The 19,292-nt window shown below is 42.0% G+C and overlaps 1 protein-coding gene across 2 annotated transcripts in view; it reads left to right on the top strand.

Moving 5' to 3' along the window:
* Positions 1-19,292, top strand: part of EDRF1 (erythroid differentiation regulatory factor 1) — a 59,143-nt gene that overhangs the window by 34,749 nt on the left and 5,102 nt on the right. Inside the window, exons 20-23 of one of the 2 annotated variants that reach the window (XM_075612277.1) lie at positions 4,376-4,525; positions 6,145-6,298; positions 12,772-12,887; positions 17,875-18,026. In XM_075612277.1, the coding sequence (XP_075468392.1) occupies positions 4,376-4,525; positions 6,145-6,298; positions 12,772-12,887; positions 17,875-18,026 (572 nt within the window). Of the gene's footprint in view, positions 1-4,375; positions 4,526-6,144; positions 6,299-12,771; positions 12,888-14,186; positions 14,719-17,874; positions 18,027-19,292 lie in introns of those variants that run through there. The other variant, XM_075612279.1, reaches the window with a different exon arrangement.

Genomic DNA, 19,292 nt, shown 5'->3' with positions numbered 1-19,292 from the left:
TATTGTTATGCCCCATAAAGTAATACACACCTATTGTATTGTAATCTCTCTAAAACATACATTTCCCAACTGTAAGAGAAAAATGTACCGGGCACGTCTATGTGACAAAGTGAACAAAGTGCAAACTCACATAAATGGTGTAAAAACCAAAAATACAATGTGATAGTGATAATGTACAAATAATGTGATAATAATTAGTGTGATAAACAACCACCACCAAGTGTTCCCAAATATAGTTTCTAATACATCAATTATAATAAAATAAGCTGCTCAAAAAACCCTTGTATTGGACCGTTCGCTAGTCCAAAAATAGTAATGTTCTTTTCTTCCTGGTAAGGGGAGCGCTGATAATCCTCGTGGAGAAATGACAAAATATTGTGCAGCCAATAGGTAATGGACCGTATCTAGTATAGGCAATATGTCTCACTCACAAGTGATGGGGAAATAAAAGCAGAACAGAGACTCTTCTCTCTCTGAATAGAGCTCTTTCTGTTTCCTCCACCTCTAATCTATGGACACGGTTGAATAGACCCTGGTTCAGGCTCTGGATATCTTCTCTGTGATAGTAGTACTTCCACATGTAGTCGTCAGAGAAAGAGAGAAAGAACCACAATAGTGCAATATTGCTAGTATATAGTATACATGTATTGAGGTAAATGCAAATATAAATAAGTGCACTCACATTTTGTGCAAGGGTAACATTCGTGGGAGAGAAATGTAGAAATGCAGAGAGATCTCGGCAGCTACCCAGCTCGCGTACAACCGCATCCGCCACTTCCGGTGACGTCTCACTTCAGGGCGGAAGTGCTCGTGCGGTCTCTTCGACTGTTCCAGCTTTGCCAGTGCTCTGCTCTCTGAAAACGCAAGATCTGCCGTCTCCCAAACTCTGCCAATCGATTCAACGCGTTTCGCTGCTGCATCCTCAGGAATCGATTCCTGAGGAAGCAGCAGCGAAACGCGTTGAATCGATTGGCAGAGTTTGGGAGACGGCAGATCTTGCGTTTTCAGAGAGCAGAGCACTGGCAAAGCTGGAACAGCCGGAGAGACCGCACGAGCACTTCCGCCCTGAAGTGAGACGTCACCGGTAGTGGCGGATGCGGTTGTACGCGAGCTGGGTAGCTGCCGAGATCTCTCTGCATTTCTACATTTCTCTCCCACGAATGTTACCCTTGCACAAAATGTGAGTGCACTTATTTATATTTGCATTTACCTCAATACATGTATACTATATACTAGCAATATTGCACTATTGTGGTTCTTTCTCTCTTTCTCTGACGACTACATGTGGAAGTACTACTATCACAGAGAAGATATCCAGAGCCTGAACCAGGGTCTATTCAACCGTGTCCATAGATTAGAGGTGGAGGAAACAGAAAGAGCTCTATTCAGTGAGAGAAGAGTCTCTGTTCTGCTTGTATTTCCCCATCCCTTGTGAGTTAGACATATTGCATATACTAGATACGGTCCATGACCTATCGGCTGCACAATATTTTGTCATTTCTCTTTTTTTCACATATATCCACGAGGATTATCACCCTTACCAGCAAGAAAAGAACATTTCCCAACTGTACTTGGTGATAAGCAGATATGATTTTATAATTAGTGGTACATAACACATTTTCCAGGTTTGTTTATTTTTCTGTCTGTATCTAACTTCCCTTTTCTTTATACAGAGGACATATACTGTATAGAGGGAATGTTGTGCTTGTCTTTCCTTTGCCTTTGTTCTCCATTATCCCACAGCAACAGGAGATGATAAAGGCCACAGTAGTGTGGAGCACCACTTTGGAGTGGTCAGGTTAGAAACATAGTGGCATACAGGCATACCCCGGTTTAAGGACACTCACTTTAAGTACACTCGCGAGTAAGTACATATCTCTCAATAGGCAAACGGCAGTTCACGCATGCGCCTGTCAGCACGTCCTGAACAGCAATACCGGCTCCCTACCTGTACCGAAGCTGTGCGCAAGCGGGGAGACAATAGAGCCTGTTACACATGTGTTATTTACATCAGTTATGCACGTATATGACAATTGCAGTACAGTACATGCATCGATAAGTGGGAAAAAGGTAGTGCTTCACTTTAAGTACATTTTCGCTTTACATACATGCTCCGGTCCCATTGCGTACGTTAATGCGGGGTATGCCTGTACTTTGTTTATCAAGGTAGCTCTAGAGCAGAGTGGGCAACTCCAGTCCTCAAGGGCCACGAACAGATGAAGTTTCCATGATATTCCTGCTTCAGCACAGGGGCCTCAATCAGTGGCTCAGTTGAAGACTGGCATTGCCCACCCCTGCTCTAGAATCACAGGCATTCTGGTGTTGGATGGTATAATTGACGGAAAACTAGATGGACCTGGATTGAAACGATGGAATCCTATACAGTTCTTAAAGTGGATTATGCAAATGGACCGTACATGTGTATAGTCCTGTGACGTGACATTTGCACATGCTTTTCTTACATGTGCTTTCCTGGTTTTGTTCCCCTCTAGGTTACGTGCACTGTAATTTGTGCAGTCCATGACTAAGTTTTTTATTTTTTTTTATTAGATTCAATCCCACTCGGCTCCAAATTTGAGTAATGGCAGAAAGAGGCCAATCCAAGCTGTTTTTAATTTATTTTTTAATACAGTTTTGAAGTAGGGGTCTCCGCAGCTGAACCCTATTAATTTCAGCTCTGTGAACCCCCTGCTTCCTGGAGATACAGACCTCTGAAGGGGGAGCTGGTGTCTCCTGCAGTTTTCAGCTTCCTCGTCACATGGGCCAATAGGAAGCCGCACCTGAAGACGTCACAGCTTCCTATTGGCCCGCAGGGCCCGGCAGCTTTGAAAGGCAGACATTTAGTGAACCCTGAAGTGGCTACCAGCACCCACTACGGAGGTAAGTACCTCCTGGAATCAAGGGGTTCCCGGAGCTAAAATGAATGGGGGTTGGCTCTGGACACCCCTGGCTTCAATTCTGTATTTTAAAAAATGAAAGAAAAACAAAAATGGCTTGGATTGCCTCTTTAATGAGTTATGTCTGAATGACTAATGCTCTTTACATAATTCAGACATGTAAATAATTTAGTCTATATAGAAAGTTGCTATGTTTTCATTTATGTCCATCTTGCCAGTCATCATGAAGTAATTTGATGTATTCACTCCAACTCTGAAAGCCAAATTGGAAAGGAGACTGCCATAATGGCCTAAATAAGAGCGTAGTGTTAGCAGTAAAACCCACTCCGTACAGCTCACAATGTTTTCCAACCAGGTGCCAAGTTTGAAGAAGCATAGAGCTGTTTGACTTCTGCTGGCCAAGGCTACGATGTGTTGTGATGCAGGACTTTTATTTCTGTCATCTCGGATAACTGCTCCTCTGGGTAGAGCATGTTCTCCTGTGTGCTGCTGATATTCGTACCAATTAATTATTCAGTTAAACATTGAGGCATTTCAATCAGCCGCCTTCCTGATTTCCAAACTTCCAGTATTTGATTATATACTCGAGCCGTTCTTTAATTTGAAGCTGAGCAGAAGTGCACAGCTCCGTGCGTAATGCATTCTTTAAGGACATTGCACCCTGCTCTTTAATCCCACATACAGCAACTTTAATTTCCTTTTAAACAATGGTTGAATCGTCTTTGCCGTGCTCTTTTGGCGGCCATGGCTTGCACTTTTTGAAACTCTGGTGTTTTCCATAAAAGCCATTTCTTTTTGCATAAAGTATGTATAAGAATAATTTTAATTTCTGCTATTGAAATAAAGATTGGTGGGCATTAAAACGCTTTTAATATTCATACATCACCAAAGCTTAAAAAGGGGGACGTGTGTAGGATATTAGTTTCACGTGGCACCTAAACTAAAATGATCAAGTAGTCATCCATTTGAAGAAGTGAGCTAAACTAGGGCAGCTAATGTATTAAGTGACAACTACATTACTGAACAATTCCATTAAGTCTCCAATATTTATTTGATGTAATTATGTATTTTAGGGTGCATTTTATTGTGTTATATAGAATTATTTATTTTTTTTTACAATTTTGGTTGTCATGCTAGTATGACATTTAGAAGAAGAAATACTATAAATAGAAAGGATTTACGTCATGCAAAGAATAAAGGGATATATGTACAGGGATGTTTCTTTGGTAAATATTTTTGCATGTCCAATATAGTTGAAAGTATTTGCATTAGAGCAGAGATCTGATTGAAACGACGTTCATGTAGGAGTTTGACATTGGACTCCGTGATCTATGTCTCACTAATCATTCTTCATCTTTATCTTTATAGTGTTGGACATGTTCTATATACTGTACACTATTATTGACGTAGACCATACATAGTGTTGAAAGGAAAACTGGCATTGCTGTCAGCTTGTAATGCTCTCCCCCTTTCTGTAGATTGAGAGGGAAGTTAGTGAAGCCATGATGAAGTCCCTGAAATACAGCGATGTGGAAACTGTATCTGCAAGACAACCCTTATGCCAGTATAGAGCAGCATCTATTCATCACAGACTGGCTTCTATGTATCATAGCTGCTTGAGGAACCAGGTACTAAAATTGATATGTTTTTACTGCACCCTTGGGTGCTGTGCATTGCAACTGGCAACAACTTTTTGACAAATATAAAAATAGACGTTTCATCTATGCCAAAGATGTATGTATATCTTCACTTATATAGCGACCACAGTGTTCTCTGCTTTACAAAAGAATTACAAGGAATTCTAATACAATAAAGGCAAGAAACACAAAGCACCCAATAGGAAAGGAAATCTTTTCCCTGGGGAGCTTAGTCTAAGTGGTATGTGTGCAGACTTGTAGAGACAGCAGGTGAGGGAGTAATTGCAGTAGATGGCAGTGCTTAGCCACAATGGTTGGTAACGCGACTGCATTTGGGACAGTAGCCACAAGTCTATTGCTTCACTTAAGAGGTGAGTTTTTATGTTTTATTTAAATGTGGGGAGAGAAGGTGCTTGGCACATGCTGAGTGTGAGGGAGTTCCACAGGTAGTGGGCAGTGAAGGGAAAAGGGCGAGAATGAGCAGTAAAGATGAAAGGGGGTAGAAAACAAATGATCAGGGACAGAACGGGCGATCAGATTAGTGGAGAGCCTTGCAGGTAAACAGGAGAACTTTGTATGTGATCTGAAACCTGATGGGAAGACAGGAGAGGGATTTAAGGAGATAAGAGACTGTTTTAGGAGAAGTTAAAATTCTAGCGGCAGAATTTTGTATATATTGCAAAGGAGAACGTTGCGCAGCATGGAGGCCTGTTAGCAGAATATTACAATAAACCTGACGGGAGAGGATAAGGGCATGCATTTATTTTAGCAATAAATTCACAGAGAAAAGGACAGATCTTGGTAATGTTACGGATTAAGAAGCGACAATTTTTTTAGCCATTGTGTGAATAAAGAAGGAAAGTGAGGCGTCAAATGTCCCCGTGGCAAAGTGCTTCAACGACAGGATAGATGGTAGTACCGTTTACTGTAATGGAAAGAGGATTTTAGGACGAGTTTAGGAGGCAATATGGGGAGCTCCATTTCACATATTTACTTTAAGGCACCGGAGCACCATTCAAGATGATATGGCCAAGAGACCATCGGACTTGGGACTGGATTGCAGATGAGATGGTTAGGGGTGGCTATCGATCTGCTTAGATCGTGTAGGAAAAGGAGTGATTTCACATCACAGAGCGAGAGATCATTGGCTACTTTACGGAAGATAGGGAGTCCGCTGTACGAAAGCTAGAGTAGATTGTAAAGGGTCCTGGAGGGTATGGGAATTAATGAGGTGGGATGCAGGGTGGTAGTTCGTAAAGACATGTAGGGTCAAGGATATTTTTGAGAATAAACGTGACCACAGCATGCGGATGATGAGAAATGCCAGTGGACAAAAAAGAGTTGAAGATTCGGGTGAGAGTGGGGACGAAGATAGGAGCAAGGACTGAAGGAATCTCATTGTGGATAGCATCCACCTTGGCTTTAAGGTGGTAGGCAAAGGCTTGAGGAGGAAGAAGTGGGAGGAGAAGGTCAGAGGATAATTTATGTACAGCACAAATATTATCATTTAAGACTAGATGGTGACCTGCTCTAGTTAAACCACTTGACCGTGACATGCTCACATTAAACCAATCCATATTTTTCCTAAATAGAATTCCATTCTTTGACAGGTGGGTGATGAGCATCTGCGTAAACAGCACCGGGTTTTAGCTGATCTCCATTACAGCAAAGCAGTTAAGCTTTTTCAGCTCCTTAAAGATGCACCATGTGAGCTATTGCGTGTACAGCTCGAGAGAGTGGCCTTTGCTGAATTCCAAATGTCGGGTAAGTAGTGTATGTAGGGTAACTCCTTAACTGCAAGGATTAGTCTGAAACTGAATTTGTAGTGGTTAACATTGAAATCGGAGTATCTGCACTAAATATCTGTCTCTGTTGTTAGTTCATTTCACTACCCTACGAGTACTGACTAGTCCAGCACTCCCTATATAAAGAAATCAGATCACTGGTATGGAACCAAAAAAATAAGATTTAATATATGCACAAATGAATAAAAAAAAGGCATACAATACCACACATAAACACTATAATAACATAAGGTAGTATCATATATGGGGTGTGTGGGGGGAAAAAGTGGAACAAAATAAGAGGGGAGAAGGGGAACAACAACAAAAAGGTGGGTATATAGGGGAGTACAGGGGGGCAACGTTTCGGGGAATGCCCCTTCGTCAGGCCCATTCCCCTCAGTCCCAAAAGGGTACTTCCCTGATCCCAGAACCCACAAGAACACAAATAGGCCCCAAATGAGAAAATATAAACCCTCCACTAATTCTGATACCATTGTTGATATCAGAATTAATGGAGGGTTTATCTTATATATTATATATCTTTATATATTAAATCTTATTTTTTTGGTTCCATACCAGTGATCTGATTTCTTTATATAGGGAGTGCTGGACTATTCAGTAGTGTGTATTGTGTTGAGAGAGATTGGGTCCTCTCTAGTCCTTGGCACCCCGCATTGTATGCTTTATTTCACTATTGTGAGTGCTGTGTATGGTTTTTTGTTTTGCACTACCCTACGAGTGGCGCCTGATTTTTCGATGCCAGGAACGTTAAGCTACCAAGCTGAAGCAAAAGGAGTTTAATTGCAATGGCCAGCAATATTGTCAAGGGAGTTGCTAAACCAAAATTAATTATTTTTCTCACTTTAAAGCGATGAATAATAAGTTTACATAAATAGTTGCTATATTGAGTGAATAGATTTGGAATTCTTTTGCATCTAGTAAACAAATTCTGGTATCCAGCAAATGTAACCCCTTGTTCGCCAGAAATGCGCCATGTCACTTGCCCTGTCACTTGCCCTGTCACTTGCCCTGTCACTTGCCCTGTCACTTGCCCTGTCACTTGCCCTGTCACTTGCCCTGTCACTTGCCCTGTCACTTGCCCTGTCACTTGCCCTGTCACTTGCCATTCTGCCTCCAAAACCATATGGTCACTAGACAGAGAACACATGGTGTTGGATGCTCTCGCCTGCTGATCTTAATTAAAATACAGCACCCACCAGAAAGAGGAGTACCAGAAAATAGCATGGTGGACTAGCACATGAGCCTTGAGGGATTAAACAGACACACTACCTTCAGTGACACAGTTTGACACATAAGCCATATTGAGCATACTGGAGACTATGTGATCAATTGCTGCAATAGTACATTCATTAGTATGGAATAATGCATATTATAGCAATCACCTCTGGGGTAGATTACCAGCACATTTCTGGTGCGATACTCATAAATAACTTCTGTTTGGTCGCACACTCCCAGATTTCTGAATGATTAACCCCATCGCTGTCAGGGCGGCCTTCAACAGAGGTGTGGAAGAATTGTGCTCTGTGTTAAGTGACTGACAATGTATTTAAGTTTAGTATTCTATCCAATAATGTCTTAAGCACATGGTTATGGCAGTGAAATTGTTAATATGAAACAAGCAGGCAAGGGATTTACATGTGAAGGTGTACAGTTGAATTAAAGTTGTTTTTTTTTTTTTTTTTTTTTTTTTTTTTTCTTCATATTGTTTAAACCTTACTAATGAAGTACAATATTGGCCTTTGTGAAGTAAGTGTGATGGTGCTTGTCTGTAACCTGAGGGCCGACCCACAGGGCTGAGGCAGGAGATAGGTACTGGCCACAGGCCTAGGGACGGAGCATATCCATGTCGTAAGCCAGAGTCTGGGCAAGGTGCAGCAGCGTATTCGGGTCAGGGCAGGAGACAGGCAAACGGAGTCCAAATACAGGCTTAGGTTTCGGCAAAGCGTAACAGAAAATAAGATGGGGTCCGGGAGTGCAATGTATAAGATACCTTGCTCGGGCCCTGGCTGAATGGAAATAGCTTCCAATAAAGGCCAGGAACAGGTGCAGCTGATGAGAACGGCTGAGGTGGCTGGTCCTAACAGTAAGAAGAAAAGATAAAGGCCTCCTTCAGCTCAAAAGCGGACACCTATTACAGAAGTGCAGAAAATGGAAGAATCAATGGAGTACGCTTGCTTCATTGTTAACGAGATAGAGAATCAACATAGTGGAGTATGAAAGCTCATCAGAAAAAGCAGCCAATATCGTCGTTCAGTTGACCGATACAGGTTTCAAATAATCCAACTGTATACCCCAAAATCAAGTCGCATGGACAATGATGTGGAAGACTTCTACCATTAAATCTACCAATTTACCAACAAAGGAAATTGTCACCAAGATTGTTATGGGAGACTTAAATGCAAAGATAGGCGCCCAGCAGAAAGATTTAAGTATGATTATGGTAACGGAAGGAACATGGAGAGAGATTGATAACATTTACATAATGTCAAAACTTCTGTCATGAATTTGTTTTTCAAGAGTCCAAATAGAAAATGGAGATGGAATGGACACAATGAAATCCAGAAGTGACTATCCTAGCTAATGAGAAACGCGTGACCAAAGACTGGGCAGTCCTTAATCGTTTCGACACAAGAGTGATCACCGCTTTTTGGTTCGCTGCAAATTACATCTGAAAGTAAAGATGAAAAGCAGAAAACTGATTTAAAAAAAACCCATCAATAACCTGAAGCACGAGATGAATTAATTTCAACTGGAACTGGAAACGGCTTTAGCTTTCTCGAAATACATAGGGACACGTTAACAATTCTGAAGATTGTAGGTAAAAACGCAGAAAGACAATCCGGTAGGAATAGCCAACCTAAAATATAAGAAAATATCTGAGATAAAGCAATTACTGAGGAGACGAAGAAGTGATGCAATCGAAAGGCGTAAAACAAGAATTGAATATGCAGAGCTGGGCAAGAGAATCCGCAAACGTAGAACCGAACATATAAGAATATTTTAAGGATATGATTAAAAAAAGATTATCGAAGATGATAAAAGCTTAAAGATAGCGACACAGGGATTTATGATTGGGGGGGAAGCAAATTATTGCACTCGACAATGGATCAACCATAAAAGGCGTTGCACTTCTACAGAGTAGAGGCCTAGTACATGAAATTTGTATGATAACACAGGGCCTTATCCAGCAAAGAACGCGTAAGAAGTAACCATAAATGTGCGTCCTTTCAGAAGAAGTGGTAAAAGTAATAAAGTCCATGCGTGGAAGGCTCCCAGGAAAGATAGAATTACAACTGAAATCTTGAAAACCGTGGAAGAGCACATCCTTGCAAAACTCTTTACGATGCTGCCTGAAGTACAGGAACATTCCAGATCAATGGAAGAATGCTATATTAGGACAGACCCACTGCTGTCTTTTTCTCTCTCCAGTAGAGGTAAAGGAGAATTTTCACATTTGCTGTTAGGACCTGCTTACTGATCATGCCTTGACGTGGCTTGCAGGCTTATAACGCTTTGGCCAAAGGTTTAACTAGATGACCCTTACTCACGAGAATATTGTAGTACAGGCATACCCCGCATTAACGTACACAATGAGTCCAGAGCATGCATGTAAAGCGAAAATGTACTTGAAGCACTACCTTTTTTCACTTCGGTAGAGGTAGGGAGCCGGTATTGCTGTTCAGGACGTGCCTGTGTCCTACTCAAAGGTGCATTTGCGAGCTGCCGTTTTCCAATTGGGCGAGAGGAATCAGCGCGTCACACAACTACGGGAATGGTGCTATTGTACATATGTACGTACTCGTGAGTGAGTGTAAGGTGAAGGTCCACATAGCGGGATATTCCTGTATTATACTACTGCTCAACCCCGTTATAGCGCAATCCCCTATAAGGCAGTTTGAGCATGGACCCCGAATTAAAAAAAAAAAAAAATTACAATTTTTTTTTTTCATACTCACTGCACGCACTCACTGCACGCACTCACACCACACACACAGCCCCCCTACCTTTGATGTCACAGCCACCTTTGGAGGCATCGTGAGGCTGCTGGGGGGGGGGGAGAGGGAGGAACGGTGCAAGGCTGGGGGATCTGCGCGAGGCAGTGGGGTCGGTACGGGGATCAGTACGAGGCTGGGGGGGATCGGTGCGAGGCTGGAGGATAGTTGCGGGGATCCGTGGTTGGATGGTGCGGAGCTGCTGAGGGGAGTGCGGGGAATGCTGGAAGAACTACAGTGGCTGCTAGGGGACATGTAGAGCTGCCGGCGCCTCACTCCTCCCCCCCCCCTCCTCCCAATCCAGCACGTGGCGGCCATTTAAAAAAAAAATAGCGCGACCCCAGTTATAGCGTGGTCGGATCGGGTGGCCTCCGAGGACTGCGCTATAACGGAGTTGAGCTGTATGTATTTTTGTCACATTGGATGTAGCATTGTGTATTTTGTCTTTTTGTTGTGAATATTTGAGTCTCTGACTATTTGCACATGACATTGTTATTCTTAACACCCGACACCACTCCACACACCCGACACCACTCCACACACCCGACACCACTCCACACACCCGACACCACTCCACACACCCGACACCACTCCACACACACCCGACACCACTACACACACACCCGACACCACTCCACACACACCCGACACCACTCCACACACACCCGACACCACTCCACACACACCCGACACCACTCCACACACACCCGACACCACTCCACATTGCCCTGAAGTGAGTGTTACTTACAGATTGCTGAGGAATGTTGTAATCTTTTTTATAACAAAAAGAGCCAATGCTTCTTAAACAGAATTTTCCTAAAACACAACCAGTGCTAATTTAACATTACCTAATTGCAACTACCTACTAGTGCTAATGTAACACTTTAGCAGGCTCCAGGGCATTCAGTGCTTTGCAATTTGTTGCAGGTGCCTCCGAGCCAGTAGGTTAATTGTGTGTATGTATATATTTTATTTGTATCCAATGTAAATCTCTGCAGAATACTGACTGCTTAAGAGCTTTCACGACAACTTGCATGACAATGTTTTGTGTTCATCTTCTATAACAATCCGTTTTTCAACTTTAATTTAGTTCTGTTATTACAATCCAGTTAATGTCTACAGTGGGTGTCCTGCCAGAGGGCATTAAGCAGATGTGCGGACCGCGTGGTGTGTTAGTGAAACAGATACTCATTATGATAAAACCTGCTCACATGCGTGGCTCCACAGCCTATGTGTTATAAATCTGGAGGGGGAAATTACTGAAAATCTCACAATCCGATTAGTTTAACTGAAAAATTACTCTGTAAGGGGAGGAAAAAATGACATATAAAATATTTCTGGTTGAACATTTTACCCAAGCGGGTACAGTCTCGCTGCTGCCTGACAGTGTCAGTAACACAAAGCCAGATTAATCCAGTGAATTGGTGACATTTCCTGATCTAAAATGTGTACGGTTTGTGAATGCACTGTCAACACTGACAGTCTGGACTGAGGATCTTATCTCAATGATTTTTTTGTGTGTGTATATAATTTTAGAGCAGCAAACTGGTTAGTTACTTGTTTTTAACCCTTTTAAATGTTTAGAGGTGCAGTTACACTTTAGTAAATTTCAGACTAAAAAGTGTGTGTTAAAATCTGGAGCCAAAACTTAAACTATATACTGTCATCTAAGGCAGGTGTGGCCAACTCCAGTCTTCAAGGGCCGCCCACTGGCTGGGTTTTCAGGATATCCCTGCTTCAGCATAGGTGGCTTAGTCAAAAACACTCAGTCAAAAAGACTCTGCCACTGATTGGGCGTGTGCTGAAGCAGGGGTATCCTGAAACCTGGCCAGTTGGTGGCCCTTGAAGACTGGAGTTGGCCACCCCCCCGATCTAAAGCAAAGCAGAGTATCTACAGTAGGTGAGGGCTGGTAGGGTTTATGTAATTAACTCCATGCCAAGCATTGCAATTCATTCACTGAGTGCACATATTATACTCTGGCATATATTGGTGATTTCAATATCCTGTTTTCACATAGTAGATTTATAATCCAGTGGTGCGCAAACTGGGGGGCTGGGGGCACGTGACTGTATGCGGGGGGCGCGGGGTTTCCAGAGGCCCTGCGCACATCCCAGAGGCACTTAAATTAAGTGCCGGGGAAGCGGTGAAGGCCTCTAAACCTCACTTACCGTGGCTCCGGTGGCTTTAGACATGTCGCCATGGCAACACGGCGTCCAATTACGCCGCAAGGTCATGTGATGTAATGACGCCGACGCTGGAGCCATGGGGAGGGGCGCGTAGAGAGAGGGGAACTGCCGGCAGGGGGGCGCAGGGAAAAAAGTGTGCGCTCCCCTGTTATCTATGGGAAAAGTGATGTATTTCTTTTTCTTAATTGTGATATTTTTGTATCAGAGCCCTGAAATGAAAACTGAAACATTATATTTGTTGTATTTATTGTAGGTCAGAACAGTAGTGCAGGAAAGCTAAAGACACTTTGTGGGGCTCTGGATATTATGAAGAAAACTCGGTGTGCATTTGTTGTTATTCACAAGGAGCTCCTCTTTGAATGTGAACAGGTAAGCAAACTCTCACAGCCCTGAGCATCAATGCCATTGTGAAAATGTGCTGAATAATGGTTTCCCAGAATATCTAATTAGCAGACTTGCTAGCATTAGTGATCTGCTCTCAATGTTTAATTATGGGCACATCCGCAGTCGATGTGCCAGATTTATAAACCTCATCTTTACCCAGAACGCTTTAATCTCTTTAAAACAAAAATAAGGCAGCTGCTATATCCTTTTTGTTATATCTATATATCCATATATCTATTCTATTATTCTAAGCCTGGTAATACCAAGCACGGTTGCAACTTAATAAGATGATAAATGTATACGGATCTCAAGATGGAAGCCTATAATGGGCTTTGCTGCATGTCCCTTTGATAGCAGTGATCAATATTCACTAAATCGGTTGTTAATATTTTTAAAAGCCATGGGACCCATATGAAATAGTTTTTTACCCTAAAATCACAACCTACAAATACTGCTGCTTTTTAATAGGGCATGATATCTAATAAATAAACATTCTACCATCTTTCTAGATGTTTCATAACATTTATAGCAGCAGTTGGCCACTGATGTCCCTTTTTTAAATGTCTTTTATAGTTCCTGTAAAAGATCTCATCTTGCCCTTTCGGAAGATTCTTTGTTCAAGTGGCCGGGCAGTCAAAAGGGAGCTTTCCCTGTAGCACAGGGCAGTCGGAGGTTACCCCCGGAACCTCCGATGCTGCAGATTAAGGAAGCTACTTTTCAGCCCATTTACCCCCTTCCCTCCTCCCTCCCCCCCAAGAGCAGGAAATCCAAAAGGCACAACATACGCGTTAAATTCGTGGGCTTCTTGGGGTGGTTGCTCTTTTAATAATCATTTTAAAAGTTAAAATATCTGCCAAACCTCCACCAACTCACTGCACCAGATGTACGGCCAGAGGGTTCCTGAGTTACATGGAGACTTGCAAATAATAACCTTGTTTTTAGCTCCTGCACAGAAGAGCAGTAGTGCTTTTATACAGCCAGACAGTTTGGCTTATTTCTTTATCACATGACAACTGTGCCGATTTGTAAATCCTTTCAAGGGCAAATTTGTATTAACAATTGTGAACATGTCCGCGATCTCTGGTTCTGCTTCTCTGCTGCTTTTACCAGTTGCTATTCTGCGCTTCATCAGCCTTTTATCAGTCTCTGCAGTGTCTCAGCCTATTTGTCATTTTACGCTTTGCCGCTGGGAGCAAGTCATGGATTTCATTTTGCATTTCTTTACCCATGATTTCCTCATCAGTAAATATTATGGATTGTTTTTTTCTGTGTACGCTTGAGCAGATGTACAGTCACATCCACTTTGCATGGAAGGACATGCTAGATTTCCACCCATTCATGTCTGCCTGTGTCTGCAACTCCTTGCTTGAGATTACCGTACCTGAAGGGAAGGCGTTGAATACACAAGTTAAGTCCACAATAAAGTCTGATCTTTAGATCCAGATTCATGATAGTTGCTCAGTTAAGATCTGTTCTACAAGTTAATGAAATCCGTTGAGCCCTGCATCGTTAAATGTACTTGCATTGGCTAAGTGAACATGAACAAAGATTTTCACCCGGCGCTCTATTTGTGTAAGAAAGTGAATATCAGAAAAAAAACTATCAATAGTGAATAAGTGTGAAAAATAAATACAAAAAAATCTGTGTCAATTGTGATGGCAAAAATAAAGTATTAATAACCCGTGATAAAGTGATAATTTTGATATGATTGTAACAAATTTTTGCAGCTCTGACCCAAGTAGAACCAACCTTCTGGGTTCTTGAAGTACTGGTCTCGGAAATCTGGGGAGTGCGAAAAACCGGAAAACACAAAAATATATATATATATAGTGCAACACTGTATGGTAATGTGAATAAAAAAATCAAGCAAATCTCTAAAAATGTGCACTCACAAAGTGTTGATGGAAATCAGGCATCCAACCCCGTATGAGGCTCAGAATACTTCCCCCCGTCCCAGCGTTGATAAGCTTAGATATAATGCCAAATGAAGTATGGTGTAATGGTCCCATAAAAGACAGAACAATAGGATGGTGCAGATCGTAACAATAATGTATTGGCAATGAAGTACATTTCTTACGAATGTGCACTCACTCACATGGTAAAAAAAGATATAAGGCAATTGATAGAATAGTCACGGAGGTGCGTGGACACTGCACGCATAACGGGTCTCACCCACACTCGATTGCGCCAAAGAGCGGATGCGCCGCCGGCTTCCCCTAATGCCTGGGTCTGCTTACTTTCCGTCTCGTGACCTACGTGATGACGTCTTTTCCTCTGCGTTAATGACTCAACGCGTTTTGCTTCGTCTGGTGTCAGCAGTGCTCAGTACTCCTGCTGAAGCATGCAGAGAAACGCGTTGTCATCAACGTGGAGGAGATGTCAGCACGTAGGTCACTAGACGGAAAGTAAGCAGAGCCAGGGGGAAAGTATTCTGAGCCCTATATGGGGTTGAATGTCTGATTTCCATCAACACTTTGTGAGTGCATATTGTTAGAGATCTGCTTGATTTTTTTTTATTTTAATTTTATTCACATATATATAATTTTTGTGTTTTTCGTGCTCCCACATTTCCAAGACCATTGGCTAATTGAAGCATGGGTATTTGGGAAAACCCACAAGCATGTGTTCTATTGGTTCATAGAAGGTTGTGTAGGGAGACAGGTCACCCTGGTTATGTAAAGTTCTAGCCGCTATATTAGTCTCTGACTGAAAATGAATGCCTTCCAGGCTGTGCAACTTTTGTTTGGTTCAACATTCTAAAGTAGGCTTCATCCGCTTTGAAGACTATTTAGTACCTTGTCTGCTATTCAGTAGGTTCTATACAGATAGAATACTGACCACTTTTATTGATCCCGATTCTTATAACCCTGCCTTGGAAATCAGATCGGGTTTCTGTAAACCTTTTTTTGTTTTAATACAATTTTATTCGCGTACAAACATTTACTGTTAGTTGGGCCATTTCTTTTGAACTTAATCTTGAATTTTATATTGGGAAATATCACATATATTTAAACCAGATAGAGCATTAAGGGTTCAAAAGTGTAAAGCAATGCTTTGTATTGCTGCATAATTAATTATTTTCAGAGGCTGGACCAGCCTGTTCTCAACTACTGTAGTTCTCTAGTTCTCATCATATTTTGAATTAAAATTCTGTAACTTCATATGTCCCTCGGTGATTGCTGATATAAGGGTGCTTGTGAAGAACGGGTACTGGAACTGGCCAGAAATCGGTACATTTTTTTGTGTGTATGTGACTTTGTTCACTGTAAATATTTGGTTCTCAGGTAACTCGTGGGCAATGAAGAATATCAGGGGAATATTAAAGATGTACTTTGAAATAACTGCTTGCAAATTTGAAGGACTTGTGCAGGGTGTTATTTAGAGAATTATATCAGTAGATGTAACCTCCTGCACTGAAAATTACATGCAGACGTTTAATTACGACACCGTTCCAACACATTAAAACGTTGCTTCTACTTGGAGAAAGGACTTGTTAATCACTGCTGACCCTCTCTGGCTTCAGAAGTGCCCACTGACCCCTGTCAATTAGCCATAGACGATGGCGTGATGGGGCTTGGCTTCTGTGTCCTGATGTTCTTGTATGCGAGGGTAGTACTCGCTTAAATGGTATTTTTCACTTTTTCTCCTTTATTACATTTTGAAATAAAACAGTGCTTTGTTGGTTGTTGCAGTGTTAGTGCAGCGATGCTCAAGCCCCACAAAAGATCATGTTCTCGGGCTTTCCCTGCTTCAGCCCAGGTAGCTCAATCAGTGGCTCTGTCTTTGACCGTGTCTCTGATTGAGCCACCTGTGCTGAAGCTGGGATAACCAGAAAACCTGACCTGTTGGTGGGGGCTTGAGGATTGGAGTTGAGCATCGCTGCGTTAAGGGGTATTAGGGAGGCGTTTAGAAGACATAAATGAGTTCTGGGAGCTAGGAATAGTTATACATTTTATTTGACAGAAAACCTTAGGCTGCTGGAACTTTGTAACAATACTGTGGTATTATAATTATTTTCATTTTCTGTGTGAAATTGATGTCCACCACCTCAAAAAAATATAAAGAGCAAGCCTCCACCCCCCCCCCCCCACCACCCCAACCCTCCCCAGAAGTGTATATGACAGGAACTCATAATGTTGGTGTCTTGCCAACCTGAGCATATCCTGCTCTTTAAAATAAAATAAAAAGTTTCTAATGTTTACAAAAAAATATGGTTTCCCTAATGTGTACCTTCTGAGATGACCATGGTAACCTTTTAGACTGCACTGGACTGTGGGGAGAGCTTCATTTTAACCTCCCAGGCTCTATGTATTTGAAACGCTTCTATCTCCTGAGCTAAGCTTGCCCGGTAGTAAAGGGGAAGCGGCTCATGTCCACGAGAGCGCCAATCACAAACAGCCCTGAAAAAAAACAGATAAAGGCCGTGACGTTCAGCGGGCCTCTGCGGAGCACGTCATGACATACACTATACGTCATCGGGCCACTGAAGCCGTTAAACGTGTATGTTGTATAAAGTGCGCGAGTCTTGATAAAGACAAGACTTAATTACTCCATTTCCCCTCTTCTTTGAAGCGTGTAAATTCTCATCAATTCAGCCTGTACCCTTTTTAGGAACACTGGTATTTAACTAAAGTCGTGGTTTGCAAGTGCTTGCGGCGATGAAAACGTGCAAGAAAATCTGTAGAGGAGAAAGGTACAGGAATGGATTACACTGATAAGTTTCTTTGAATAAAGCATGTGCCCTGTCTGCTGCTTTTTTTTTTTTTAATCTGCTCTGCTGCTGAATATCAATTGAAAATGGTGTTCATGCCAGAGCACTCATTGAATGGGTATTCACACAATATAAGGCTATAGGGTGTCGTGTTCCTTGAATTGCAAAACTGAAATCAATCTTGTATAGATACTTGTGTATGTATATATGTTAAAGGCAAATGTGATGTGCATAATACTTGAATTAACGTGTTCCTTTCAGAGCTCTGGGGATGGAAACGAGATAGCAGCTGATTTCTCGGGTAATCTCAGTAAAGAAGAAGTGCTGAAACTCGTTAATATTTTTGAGTCTCGCTTGTCATTTCTGCTCCTCCAGTTTGTTAAGCTACTCACATCATCAAAGAAGAAAGCTAGGTAATTGTTTTTTCATTACTGAGAAAGCTGTGGTTTCGTGTTCATTTAGACCAGACGCGGACAACTCTAGCCCTCAAGGGCCACCAACAGGTCAGGTTTGAAGGATATCCCAGCTTCAGCACATGTGACTGAGTCTTCGACGGAGCGTCTGAGCCACTTGTGCTGAAGCAGACATATCCTTAAACCTGACCTGTTGGTGGTGGCCCTTGAGGACTGGAGTTGGCCACCCCTTATTATAAGCCTTATGTAGCACAACTTGGCAGTCAAAGGTTAATTACTTGGAGTTGCAATGACTAATAATAAAGTGATATTGCCAGTCATTTAGGAACTCTTGAATAAATGGCAGAGTAAATAACACAGCCACTTACTGTTGTCAAAAATTGTGATTAAGGAAGGAATAATGACATAATCTCCGGGCTTTGCCTGGGATGCTTCAAGAAATAATTACATCACATATACTGACCTATATATAATTAGTAATTGCTGCTTAAATGCCTGAAAGTGGTTTTGTCGGCATTTTACTAGATTACTTTTTAATCAAAATAGTCATGTTCTTAAAAAGGATTTTATTTTGTCAAGTGTCTTCTATTTGTAAACTAATGGAGTGAACTTTTGCCTCCTGGATTGAAAGCTCTAATAACACAAAACACCCCTTTCTAATCTAACAAAAATAATAACGCACACGCGCACACTTTTTTTAAAGGACATGCAAACATTTCTTATTCATTATGCTTTGAAACAGCTTCCCCTTGCTGAATATTTGATTCCCATCCATTTGAATCGAACTGAACACTCAACCAGCAGTGGGAAGCAACTTAAAAGCATATTGAATAGGTGCTTGAGTGAGGGGTTTCCCCTGAAAGTCCAAGCTCCCTGGGATAGAATAACATAGGAGACAGAATAAGAACGAGCTTTCATGCCTGCATTGCATCCAGGTGGAAACGACAAACCGTTGATAAGATAAAGGTTATTGAGAGGAAATAACTGCACTGTTTACACCAGGGTTGGCCATCTTCAGTGCTCAAGGGCCACTAACAGGTCAGGTTTTCTGGATATCCCTGCTTCAGCAGAGGTGGCTCTGTCAGAATGACTGCAGATTGACAAGTCAGCTACCTGTGCTGAAGCAGGGATATCCTGAAGACCTGACCTGTTGGTGGCCCTTGAGGACTGGAGTTGGCCACTCCTGGTTTCCCTGATATAATGGTAATCCTTACAATTAAAATTGGTTGTCATGTAGATTACAAAAAAAGTATTTGAAATATTTGT

This window comes from Ascaphus truei, chromosome 8 (genome assembly GCF_040206685.1).
Source record: "Ascaphus truei isolate aAscTru1 chromosome 8, aAscTru1.hap1, whole genome shotgun sequence".
NCBI classification, from domain to species: Eukaryota; Metazoa; Chordata; class Amphibia; order Anura; family Ascaphidae; genus Ascaphus; species Ascaphus truei.
The sequence above is the reverse complement of the archived record's forward strand: the minus strand, read 5'-3'. Positions and strand labels throughout refer to the sequence as shown.